General features: G+C 58.4%; 1 protein-coding gene across 7 annotated transcripts in view; it reads left to right on the forward strand.

Annotated features, from left to right (window-relative positions):
* The first annotated feature begins 3,103 nt into the window (after window positions 1-3,103).
* LRRC27 (leucine rich repeat containing 27) overlaps window positions 3,104-12,820 on the forward strand; it is a 36,776-nt gene continuing 27,059 nt past the window's right edge. For 3 of the 7 annotated variants that reach the window (XM_055346297.1, XM_055346299.1, XM_055346300.1), the window contains exons 1-4: window positions 3,104-3,172; window positions 4,388-4,647; window positions 7,335-7,465; window positions 11,375-11,433. In XM_055346297.1, the coding sequence (XP_055202272.1) occupies window positions 4,450-4,647; window positions 7,335-7,465; window positions 11,375-11,433 (388 nt within the window). In that variant the 5' untranslated portion in view covers window positions 3,104-3,172; window positions 4,388-4,449. Of the gene's footprint in view, window positions 3,173-4,387; window positions 4,648-5,211; window positions 6,400-7,334; window positions 7,466-11,374; window positions 11,434-12,439; window positions 12,510-12,820 lie in introns of those variants that run through there. The other 4 variants (XM_055346298.1, XM_055346302.1, XM_055346303.1 and 1 more) reach the window with 4 other exon arrangements.

Raw genomic sequence — 12,820 nt, forward strand, 5'->3', positions numbered from 1 at the left:
GCTTAGGGTTCTCATGTTGGATAAGGAGAAAATAGCCACAAAAACTTAGAAGGGATTATAAAACAAAAATGGGAAAAAGGAAAAAGAACTAGGACAACTAGTTAGAAATGAGAAATGAAAATTAGAAACGAGAAATGAAATCATTAAAAAAAAAAAAAACCCAACTCAGTAGATGACACCAGTCTAAGAGGACACCAGTGCAGCCAGATTGCCCAGTGGAGAGCACAGGGGACAACCAGGAAGGGCAGTTAACGCTGAGACACGGAGAGAACAGCCAGGGTGGCCTCGCTCTGTTCCCTACGGGAGACCCAGAATACGAGAACGGAGGTCGGGGTGCAGAGCGCACTGCACGCGAGGACCGAAGGGCTGCAATGCCCAGGGTTGAAGGCGGATCCCCGGCAGGAAGTGCACATGCAGCGGAAATGAGACGCAACCCGCGCGTGGCATCTGAGTAGTGAAATCTGAGGACGTCAAGGACACAGAAAGAAGAGTCCGATCTCCTTCACAGAAATGGCCGTTGGATGGACAGCAAACTTCTCACCAGCGCCGGCAGCTCCCGGAGTCGTGCCAGCACCGAATTCTCTCCCGGTTAAGCATCATCCAGGAGTGAGCTCAAAATGAAGACCTTTCAGAAGAGTCACCCCTTGTGTCTCTTGGTTTCTCCTCTTTCCAACAGGCAGGTGTGTGGCCGCCACACTACGCCTGTCCTGCCGCCGTGGGCCACCTGGGGAGCTGCTCTGGAGCCGCCGCCTCCCCTGCTGTGCCCTCCAGGAAGCGGTCGGCTGTCCTCCTCTACCCCACACCTCACGGGAGCCGCTCGCTGGCGAACTCTCACCTGTAACCACACGGACAAGTGCTCAGGGCAGGAGAGGTCCCAGCACCCCTGCTCCGCGGAGCGGTCCTTACAAGGGCGGCCAGGGGTTGAGCTGGCCAGAGACCACCCAGAGCCTTAGGCTCGGTCCCTGAGCCCCCCCGTGCCCGCTTTACGCTCCCGTGTGTGACGGAGACGGCCTTGTGACCGACCTCCCACTGCGCCAACACGGTCGTCAGCTCCAAGGAATTTGCTGGTAACCAGTCCAGCCAATTTTTGTTGTGTTTTTCAGATCCGGAATTCCAATTTGACTCCTCGCTATGATTTCCGGTATCACCACTGCCTTGAGCACGTGAGGCCTGATTATTTTAAATAAATTTCTGTTGTTTATTTTTTTTTTTAAGATTTTATTTATTTATCCATGAGAGACCCAGAGAGGAAGGGACACAGGCAGAGGGAGAAGCAGGCTCCATGCAGGGAGCCCGACGCGGGACTCGATCCCGGAAGCCCGGGGTCACGCTCTGGGCCAAAGGCAGCGGTTCAACTGCTGAGCCCCCCCAGGCGCCCCAAACCTGATTATTTTAAAGTGTGCGCTTGCTGCCGTCATATCTGGACCGCCCACGGGTCAGTTTCTGTTCTCATTTTTCCTGGGACTCGATCATGTGTTCACGTTGCCTTGTGTGTGACGCACACGACACATTTTAAAACCATGCAGAGAACTTGAGATCTAAGATGGTAACACCCCCCCCCCAGAGGATTGGCATCTGCTTCCAGCAGGGAACTGGGCACAGCCCCCCAGGTCACCTTGCAGTCAGGGGCTGCTGGGATCCGAAGCAGAGCTTCGGGCCGCACAAAGTTTGCTGCTTTTCCAGTTTGCTCTTCCCAGAGTCCAGCCTTTGGGAGCCCACCCCAAGTCTGGGTGCTTACTAGACCCTCCCCTCTGCGTGGTTGCAAAATAACTACTTCTTTAGTCTTTGGTCTGTCGGGAGCTTTGCGCCGCAGCTGAGCTTTCCACTGCCTCCTCCAAATAGAAAGATGCTCATCGGGGAAAAGTTCACCTTCGGAGAATGCTTCACTCCCTTGTGCGTGGAAGGGGTGGTCACGGTGACCTAATGTGCCACCTCCATCGCAGAACCCGAGTGATCTTTCACAAGGTGGACCTTATCTGAGGATGTGTGCAAAGGAGTGGGTACCCCTGGCAGCCCGCCCAGTGACTTCTCAGGCCAGCCTGCCTCCAGGTACGGTGCCACCCCTGATGCCCGCTGGACTGGACTGCTGCCTGCCGGTGCCCCACCGCCCTTCCCTACGGGGCTTCCTAACTGGGCCACAGAGGCACGTTGGGTGAGATGTGGTGTGTGGGGAGGTGGGGGGCGAGTGAAGTAGCTGCCACCATTTTCACACCTGGAAGGTCAGGGTGGAGCCCCTGGCGTGGCTGCAGCTCACTCACAGGTGAGGGGGCAGGTGCACAGCTGCTCCACGTTTGTCCTTCCCTCCGGGCCTGTCAGCCTCTCCAGCCCCCGGCAGGGCAGCGTGGGGGCAGCCTGTGTGCAGGAGCCCCCCCCCCCACAGTCCGTCCTTGCGGGCTCCCGCTTGCCTCCAGGTTCCCCTTGCCCTGCAGCTCCCCGGGCCCGCTGCCCTGCACACCCGCAGCAGCAGCAGCCCCATCCCCGCAGCAGCTCCCCGGGCCCGCTGCCCTGCACACCCGCAGCTGCAGCAGCCCCCATCCCCGCAGCAGCTCCCGGGGCCCCCGCCCTGCACACCCGCAGCAGCAGCAGCCCCATCCCCGCAGCAGCTCCCCGGGCCCGCTGCCCTGCACACCCGCAGCTGCAGCAGCCCCCATCCCCGCAGCAGCTCCCAGGGCCCCCGCCCTGCACACCCGCAGCTGCAGCAGCCCCATCCCCGCAGCAGCTCCCCGAGGGCCGCTCCCCGAGCCCGGGCGGCCTGGTGCCCCCCCCCCTTCCCGGCGGTCCCGGGCCCGCGGCTACCTCTGGGCTCCGGGGTCTGGCAGCCTGTGGCCGAGGAGCCCAGGGGCCACCCGGCGGGCTCCGGGACGACGCTGCCCGGGGCGGTGTCCGTGGGACCAGCGATCGGGTCCCTCCGAGCAGCGCGCCTTCCGCGCACGCTCGTCTCTCGGGACCAAGACACACGCGTCCCCGCGGGCGGCACCGACCGGCCCGGGCCCGGCTGGGACTCCGCGCGCACGCGCCCCTCACTCTCCGCGCGCTCGGCGCGGCTTGGCGCCTCCGGGACCCCGTACGCGCGTCTCCATGGCGACCGCGTGGGCCTGGCAGCCGCCATTGTTGGGCTGCACCTCTCTGCGTCCGAGGTGCACCGGCGTGCTCGCGGAATGGGGCGCCGCGGGTGAGCGGGGTGCGGGGCCGGAGCGCGGGGGGCGCAGGAGTGAGCGGAGGTGCGGGGCCAGGAGCGCCGGGGGGGCGGGGGGGCCGCAGGAGTGAGCAGGGGTGCAGGGCCGGGAGGGCGGGGCCGCAGGAGTGAGCAGGGGTGCAGGGCCGGGAGGGCGGGGCCGCAGGAGTGAGCAGGGGTGCAGGGCCGGGAGGGTGGGGGGCGCAGGTGTGGGCGGGGGTGCGGGGCCGGGGAGGGCGCTGCCCCCCGTTGGGCCGGCAGCAGAAGGAAGGCGGTGGGGAGACACAAGGCGCAGCCTCCACCCGCGAGGGGCCAGCTCTGCAGCTTAGGTAGGTCCTGTTGTTCCACTCTGGGTTCTGAGATTTCTCCCCCTGACGGGGGGGGGGGGGGTGTGGGAGGTTGCCACCCCTCCTGCCCTTCACAGGGTTCACAGGAAGGGACCCAGCTAGAGGGGCCCTGCGGGTGTCCCGCGGGTGTCCGGGGGTCGCACCTGTGGGTGGTCCTCAGCCCCAGAAGGGGAAGGAAGTGCAGGCGCCCACACCTGGGCCGAGTGGGTTGTGCTGGGGACGGGGTGAGGTCAGGAGCACCCCAGCTGCCTGGCTCTTGCTGGATCCATGTTTGGAAGTTGCACAGGCCCGGGCCCCCCAGAAGAGCTCTGGGCGAGCGGCGAGTCTCGAACTGCTCTCTCGGTGTTAAGTGAAAGCCAGGATTCCGCTTTGGCAGGTGCTTCCCAGCGCCCAGCTCGCTGCTCCCCTGCCCGGTGCCGCGCTCTGAGCCACTTGGCAGAGCCGGCGGGATTCGGGGCCGCCAACACCTAGTGCCGAGAGCTGCAACCGCAGCGGGAATCAACCGTGCGAACTCAGCCCGTCCACTCACCGGTCACGGAAGGGATATGTTGGTTTACAGACTTTGAAACGGTCTGTTTTTATCCCTAAAGTAGCCATCCTTATTTTGCATCATTGTGTTTCCCAGGAGTTAAATCTCGGAACTCCGGGTACAGGGTGAGGAGCGTAACATTCAGTCAGGACCTTCTTGGCTTCCAGCGTGCTTCCTTCCTTCCAACTTAGATATTTGTCAAATTTATGATACCGTTTATTAAAAATGATGGTTTTGTAAGCAGGTGACATGGTTGCACACCTGCCACGGAGCTGCCCGGCGCCGCCTGGGAGGATGTGTGTGGCATCTGGCTGTGTCTCCCCTCCCTGTCTCCAGGTGACTCCAGACCAAGGAGGACAGCACAGGGCCCCGGAGCATTGCTTCGTCCTGGCTGACACATGGGAGGAAGCCGGGCTCCCCCGGAGGCGGCGGATCCAGACAGCGGCACCGGCCAAGTTCGGAGCGTGCCCGCGTCCCCCTCCAAAGAGGTTCACGAGGGTGTTAAGGGGGCCATCTTTTCTTCCTCGTCGATTTTAGACTTGAGTCAGAGTGGTCTTCACCATTTAGGAGAGATCTTTAAAATTCCCAACCTTAAAGTAAGTGGGGCATTTCTTAGGGCATTTGTGCCTCTGCCAAGTGGACCTAGGAGACAGGTTCTAGAATGAGATAGAAGAGGGTTGAGTCGGGGTCTCCAGTGCCGCTCACCACAAAATGAGAAATCCCGCTATGGGGCCCAGCCAGTGGAAATACTTATGGAGTCAGACCACGATGTCTCTCCTCTATTCTTGGGAAAGTCTTGAGCACCAAAAAGCCCGTGGTAGAAACCACTGCCGAAAGCACCGTCATCTCCTATTTAAAACATCCCCTCTAAAAGCCCCCACACAGCATTGAAACAGGTAAAAACTGTGTCTCACCCCTCCCTGCCTTGCTCATGTCACACGCTGCCTTTCCCGTGTGCCCAGTGCCTTGCCGCACCCTTGCCATCCTGCAAGTACCATCTCATCCCCCGGGATTTCTTTTTTTTTTTTTTTTAAGATTTTATTTATTCATGAGAGAGAAAGAGAGGCAGAGACCCAGGCAGAGGGAGAAGCAGGCTCCCTGCAGGGAGCCGGGTGTGGGACTCGATCCCGGGACCCCGGGGTCACGCTCTGGGCTGAAGGTGGTGCTAAACTGCACAGCCACCCGCGGGTCCCCATCCCCTGGGATTTCTAGAATGAGGTCTGCCCCATGCTGACGTGTGCGGGGCAGAGTGCTCACCAGCAGGGCTCCTGCTGCCTAGGACTCACTAATTCCCTTGAACCTCATTGTCTTCACCTGGAACGTGAGAACGAGACTATTTTTCTGGGCTGTTCCAAGAATTAACCCGCGTGACGCAGTGTCCGCTGTGCACAGCCCCGTACACCGGGCCACACTGCGCCGCTACGGTGCTGGCGGACATTCTGGGCGCTGGCACAAAGCTGCAGCCACAGATGTTAAGCGGCGCTGCACTCGCTAGAGCCCGCTGCGCTGGTCACATGTTTGGGGTCAGGGCGGCGCTGCTCCTGCTCCTTCCCTGAGCGCCGACGTCTCCGAGCGAACCCCTGGGTCGTCAGGGCTGCCCCGGCCCAGGGCAAACGCTCCCAACTGTGATCCAGAACTCCAACGTGTCATGGGATTTCTGGGGCCTCTGGGCATCAAGGAAGGAGGAGGAAATTCCAAGTGTTCTTCAGGCTTAATAAAGAAGCAGCGTACCTGTTCGCGCCTCTCAGAAAACAGAGTGACTGCCAGTGTTCTTACCAAGACGGCCAGTCCCGGCGCGAGGTGGCCGCTCAGCGCTTTGCCTTCCAGGGGTGACGGCGCGTGCAGGCGGGGCACCAGTCTCCGGAGCCCCCAGCCGCAATTCCAGAATCGTGCCGTCGTGGGGCACAGGAACGCTGTTGTCCCGCCAGACCCAAGAGGAGGGGCCGCCTCGCTGTGTCCTGGAAGAGCCCTTGCAGAGAGCAGTGCCGTGTCCCCTGCCTTTCTAGATTCCGTCTTCTGGCGTCGAGGAGGATCTGGGGTTTCAGAGCTGAGCGCTACAACAGCTTGGCCCGAGGGGGAGCAGGCCCGGGAAGCCTGGAGCCAGAGCGGGCTCACCCCGAGGTGCGCAAGTGCTGTGCCTGTGTAACCACCAGACCGTGTCCCCGAGACTGCCCCCTGCCCGCAGGGTGACCGGCCACTTCATTTTCCATGCGCTTGTAAAGCCCCCGCCGCAACCCGTGAAGGGACTCAGAGGCTGGCATCGGAGGCAGAGCTGGGAGTGGGGGCGGCCGGGTCCCCAGTCGGCCGGCTGCTGCTACCTGGCGCTGCTCACTTAGTGCACCGGGCAGGTGGGTCCCGTGGCCCAGGTGACAGGTGGGAACATTGGCGCGCACAGAGGTTTGGGCACCTGCTCAAAGTCACACAGCCAATGAGGTTCCCAAATCTAGTAGGTTTGAACCCAGAAAGTCGGGCTCCCCAGCCAGTGCTCTTAATTAACATCTGTGCTGCCTCAGTAGTGGTGGTGTTGGATCCGTGCTCACGCGACCTACAAGTCAAGCAAATACAACATGTAACAGCAGCATTAAGAGAGATTTTAAAAATTACCCATCACTGGGGCACCCGTGTGACTTAGTCGTGTGAGCGTCCGCCTCGTGATCTCAGCTGTGGACTTAGGCCGCAGCTTGGACTCCGCCTGGGCATGGGGCCTACTTGAAAGAAATGACCCACGATGGTGCCGCACCGTGACTGTGGACTTACACGCACCTTTTACGCCGCTAGGGTGGCCCTCCCCTCCCCCTGCGTCTTGGCGCGTGGAGCAGCAGGGGTGGGGCCGAGGCCGAAGCGTAGTGCGTGTGTCTCAGTTTCCCTCTTTGCTTGGGATGAGTCCTGGGACCAGACTTGGCTCCTGCCGCCTGTCCCCTGACCAGTTACTTTGGACTGCTGGGCGGGCACTAGGGAAGGGGCGGGAACAGCGGGGCCCGGGAAGGGGGACAGGGATTCCACACGTGGGGAGTCGGTTTGGTGTTAAAGCGTGTTTGTAGAGAAAGCCGGTGTGTGTGTGCTGGTGGCTGAGCCGTCAGCCGGGGGTCACTCTCCAGCCCCGGAGCTTTCCTTTCTGCCCCTCGCCTGTGGCTTCAGCTATCTAAGGCCAAGATGTCGCGGGTTCTCTTCTCACTTGCTATGCATGAGGGCAAAAGCCTGTGGTTCTGGAAGCGCTTTAGGACGCATCGTGTTTTAAAATGTAGTTAGTTGACGAGACGTTCTCTTTCCTTTTCCCTGGAAGCAATTGCATCTTCAAAGAAATGCCCTCTGCGAGATTCCTAAAGATTTCTTCCAGCTACTGCCAAAGCTCACCTGGCTGGACCTCCGCCATAATAGGATTAAAGCCCTTCCTTCGGGGATTGGGTCTCACAAGTAAGTTGCGTGTTTATATTCTCAGATTTTAAGAAGTCATCCTGTTTTAAGATGTCCGAGTGCCTGTTCCTTTGCTGCTTAGCTCCAAGCCCTGATTGAGTTTCGGTGTCAGCTTAGAGGTGTTTGACGCTATTTTTAGAGCCAGCTGATCGATGCAGTGAATGAATGTACCAAATGCACGTAACTGTAGTCATAACGTAGGATATTTAATAGCGCAAAGGATGCTGGTAGCCGCCGTGCCTTTGCTGGGCCAACCATGAGGTTTATGCACATCTAGTTCCAGCTCTGACTGTTACCCTGCAAAGCTGCCAGAAGGGTCGGGAAACCCCGGAGTAAGCAATGCGTGCTATCCTGCCGCGTTCCTGCTGCTCTGATCCAGGGATTTCCTAGCACCCCCGCTTCTGGAACAAATGCCTTGCCTCTCTCCCTCCTCCTCACGTGGCCCCGGTCAGCAGCCCACCGTCAGCCGGCCTCCTCGCTCCCTGGGGACCTGCGCACACTCCCTGTGAGCTCGGCCTCCTGTCCTGACCTCAGCGCCTCCAGCTCCCACACCCTCCCTGTGAAAACCTCATAGACACTGTAGGATCGCCTTTAATGTCGGTGCCTCCTGGGCGGAGGAGAGCATACACATAGGCCCCGGGTGTGTGTGCGCCTGGCGGATGTGGGACCGCAAGGAGGCCAGCGTGCCAGGACGCAGGAGGGAGAGGTGGGCAGGCAATGTTGGCTTTCGTTTTGAAAGAACTTGGGAGTCACGGAGGGTTTGAATGGAGAGGGGTGGAATTCAACTTGGCTTCGAGGTCACTGTGAGGAGGGGCGAGGGCGGTGGCAGGAGGCCAGGGCGACGACCCTGCGAGAGGCTGCGGCCTGAGCAAGGCTGACAGAGCAGAGCTGCAGGTGGGCCTGAGAGCCAGCGGGTTCAGGCCGGATCCAGGGCGTGGGAAGCAGACAGGTGTCCAAGGGCGACCCCCGGTTCTCACCTGAGTAATGGTGTCCGCGGAGAGCCACGGCGGCCGCTGTGAAGAGCAGAGTGGGGGTCTGCGTAAGGCCCTTCACTTGTCTCAACTGCAGCTCACTGTTTTTCAAAGCAATTTTTAAGAAGTGAGTATTTTGTCACGTGTAGCAGTAAGAGAAGATCTCTGTGACTCATTTGTGCCTCTCAGGCTGCGCAAGGCAGCGGCTAATTTCTGATGATGAGCTGGGGTGTCCAGCAGGGGGGCGTCAGAGCCAGGAGCTGCCTTCCCGGAGCTCCTGGGGTCGTCGGCGCCTGCAGAGCAGATCGCCTGCTGTGAGTTGTGCCACCGGACGCACAGAACCGTGTCCTTGGCACCAACCAGGGCTGCGTGACAGGTGGCCGAGCCTTCCCTGGGCCTGCGTCCACCGTGTCCCCTGCAGCTTGACGGCCTCGTGAGTGTTCTGAGCTTGTGGTTGAGGCCCGGCTGGGAAGGCTTTGTTCTCCCCAAGGCCCCCATCCTTTGTGTTGAGGATAATTTAGTGCTTTCTGTCTATAAATTGTGGCGCTCGCACAGCCGAGAGGGGGGTTGCTACTCAAAGGGTAAATAAATAGAGCCCGTTCCCCGAACTCTGCTCTTTCCTATAAAGGAAGTCCACAGTCCTCCAGTTTTGGAATCCTTTGATTTTGCCAGTCAAAGCCAGCTGCTTAATACTGTTTAAGATATAATTTTGCACGTGATTTATAGCTCATTATATCATTAAAATTAGATCAACTTGCCGAAGAGCTGAAACATATTAATCAGAAATGTTAAGTAATTATGGGCTTATTAAAAGCTTTAAACTTTCCAAAAAGCCTAATTAAAGCAATGCAGTATTAATGGTCTCCCCCTCTCGCTGTCTCCGATGTGTGAGCCTGCTAGCAGGGACCGAGAAAATGTGTCCGCGCCTGCCTCCTCGGGCAGCAGCCCCAACGCAGCGGCTGGATCTGTACGTTCAGTGGGAAGTTGTGACGTAACTGGGGGGCGGCTGAGGGTGCTAAGGGGTCAACATTCATAAACTTGTTATTCAGTGTGCACAAGAGTATTCAAACATACCATTGCTCGGGTCCACTTTCTGGTGCGTGGTTGCTTCCCGTGGGCTCCGCCCCCCACCTCCGCCCCCCAGGCCAGCAGGGGTCACGCTGACTGGCCCGACCTGCCGTTGGGGAGTCCAGGGCACCTGCCCACCTGCCGCCCGGGCGCAGAGTGTGTGCATCTTCCAGAGAGCGGCCGCCGGCCCACCCTGGCCTGTTGTATCACCCAACGAAAAGGGGCTAAACCAAAAACCAGTAGTTGAAATGATTCACCTTCGTGTACGTCAAGAACAGTTTAGTTCACAAAGTCCGTTCTTTTAAAACTTCAAATGATAGGGAAAACCCAAGAGAGTAAACAGAAAGAAAATTGTCTAATCTTCAAGTAATCGGTTTTCCTTTGAAGTGGCCAATCCAAAAACCAAACTTAATTTAACTGGAATAATGGAACTCTCGATCCCATGCCTGTGAAATCGTCTTCTTCCTTTCAAATCTTGGGGACCCCAGTCAGTTGTGATGTTGGACTTTAATTTTCTCACCGTCCAAGGTGAAATGAGGCTTGAGACGGTCTCCCTCTCCCCACAGCGTTGATTCCTTTGTGGGATTTGTAGGTGTGCTCGGCTGCTCCTGTCTCTTCCTTCGGGAGAACTAAAGCCGGGGGACGCAGCTTGGACTCCGTGCGGCCCCTCAGTCCCTCCGGTGGCTTCCTGGGGCTGCTCCGGGCAGCGAGAGAGGCGACGGCAGTGGGGCGCTTTGCTCCAGGGGTTTGTGAGGCCTTCCCCGCCGGGCAGGCAGCCACCCCCGCGGGCCCTGGGCTGCGGTGTGGGTGTGCTGGCTGGAGACCGTCCCTGGGGGTGGAGTAGGACAGCGGATTCAACAATTCTCCCAAAGTCTTGGGGCGGCCCAGGGTGATGCAGGTACAGGGGGCAGGGGTGGAAGGTCCCGCTCTGCGCCTGGACGCCCACCCTAGGCTGGAATCGTGAGCCCCCGGGTCTCCTTATACCAGATTTCAGCTGGTGCTCACTAGAAAGTAAAGGAGAAAAAGAAATGTATTCTTAGTGTATGATACAGTCTTAAGAATTAAATGTGAAAAATGAAAGAAGCGTAAAAAGTAAAAGGGGCAAGATAGAATTTAACATGAGATGTTCATTTTTCCATATCATCCAATTAGTAAGTTTTTAGCGGGCGCCCTGCATCCCATCTCTCCACCTGTCTGTTTTGTGCGAGGTTTTATGGGAGATGTTCCTGGGTGTTCGGAGGGAAGGGCTCTGGAGTCAAAGGCTTAGAGAAACGCCCCTTGTACCACGTTTCCTTGAGGCCGCGCAGAGCCCTTCGCAGCGCGTTATCCGCCCAGCGGGGTGGGCGTGCCGTGCAGCAGAAGGCTCCCGAGCATCTGGACCCGGGGAGACGTGTTCACAGAGCGTCTCAGTGTGGGAGCCCTCAGGGCACACTCGGGAAGCCTGATGCGGGTGAGGACGTCGCGGGACATTGGCGGTCCGAGCACCTGTCCCCGTCGTGGGGCCGCGTGGTCCGCAGCAGAGATTCAGCAACACCCTGAGATCTCGTGCTTGTCCCAACCTGGGAGGGGGCGCTACTGGCCCTGGCGGGTGGAGACCAGGGTGCTGCTGAGCACCCCACAGGTGCGAGGCCGCCCCCCCAGCAGGGAATCGCCCAGCCTCGGAGGTCAGTGCACTGAGGCCTGGCCCTCTGCTGAGACTTGGAGGGGGGGGAAGGGGGCCACGTGCCGTCCGTGTGCAGCGAACATGTGCACCTGCACTCAAGTCCTCTCCTGAAAGAAGAGGCAAAGGAAGACATTTGATGGTGTCATTTTGGGATGGTCATTTCCTTTTTTGCTTTTTAAATGATATAATTTTTATTTTGTTTTTAAGGCATTTGAAAACTTTGCTTTTAGAAAGAAATCCTATCAAGATGTTACCTGTGGAGCTGGGTAAGTGTTATCAAAAGCTGGTTTTAGGGAGGCCTGGGTGGCTCAGCGGCTGAGCCTCTGCCTTTCGCCCATGGTGTGATCCCAGGATCGAGTCCCGCATCGGGCTCCCTGCATGGAGCCTGCTTCTCCCTCTGCCTGTGTCTCTGCCTCTCTCTCTCTCTCTCTCTCTGTCTCTCATGAATAAATAAACTCTTTATTAAAAATTAAAAAAAATAAAATAAAAAGCTGGCTTTAAAATGCTGCCTTTTTCCGTGCCCAGAACCTGTAGCGGAAACCTAAGGCAAGTCGTAGGGGGCGAGCTGGCTCGTATCTAGAATCCCTTCTCCTTCGTCCTTCCCGGGCTCTCAGGTCGCAGCTCGCGAGCGCTGTTAGTGCCGTAGTTTGTATTCCACGCAGAAAGTAGGACGGACGGACGGACGGACGGAGGTGGAGAAATAATCAAAGCGAAGGGCTCTGTCGCCGCGCTCAGTGGCCAGGGCCCCAGGACCGGTGCGGCCTCCCGCGCCCGGCGACGGCCTCGCCGCCGCCCTCTCCCTGCAGTGTGTGTGGGCAGGGCCCTGCTTTCGACCTTGGCCTGAGTCGTAGCAGCGTGTGTTGCTGGTGACTCGCAGCTGTGGCTCACCACCGTGCTCCCGGGGGCCGTCCACGGGGACGGACAGGTGCAGCGTCCTCATTTTCCTTGGTCTTCCCTGCTGTGCGGAAGCAGGAGACGACCTTCTCGGTTGTGCATCGGATCTGCTCTTTACTATCTGTGATTCTTTAGGTTTGATTTGCTGCTCTTTTTCCAACCAATGGAGTTGGAGGCTCAAGTCACTGGTTTTAGACCTTTCCTTTCTAGTCTGTGCAGTCACGACTGTGTCTTCCCCCAGGCGCTGCCTTGGCTGCTCCCGCAAGCCTCAGCATGCAGCATCCTTGTCATCAGTGAGCTCAGAATATTTTCGGATGTTCACTGTGACCCGTGGGCTCTTTGTGTTTTGCTTGACTTACGGACAGTGGGAGACTTCTAATGCTCTCCCTTTTATGGAGTTCTACTTGAATGCCACGAACGCTGTGTCACTTGTCTGAAACCTGCCCAGGTGTGCTCTGGCCCAGGATGTGTTCTCTCTGGTGTAAACACCCCCCTGTGCACTGGGGAAACGTGTGTTCTCACGTTGCTGCTTGGTGTGCTGTTGTAGGTACTGAGTCCGGTCGGGTGGCTTAGTCACGGCGTTCAGACGACCTCCGTCCTCGCGTTGGTGTCCGTGTATGTCGTCAGCGCCTGGAGGCGTATGTGACAATCTCCAACTGTGATTGTGCCTTTGTCTGCCTTTCGTTTTACATCTGTCAGCTTTTGCTTTCCGTAGTTGGATACTATGTTATTGGTTGAATACAAATTAGGGATTTTTAA

The sequence above is a fragment of the Nyctereutes procyonoides genome, unplaced genomic scaffold (genome assembly GCF_905146905.1).
Source record: "Nyctereutes procyonoides isolate TBG_1078 unplaced genomic scaffold, NYPRO_anot_genome, whole genome shotgun sequence".
Lineage (NCBI taxonomy): Eukaryota > Metazoa > Chordata > Mammalia > Carnivora > Canidae > Nyctereutes > Nyctereutes procyonoides.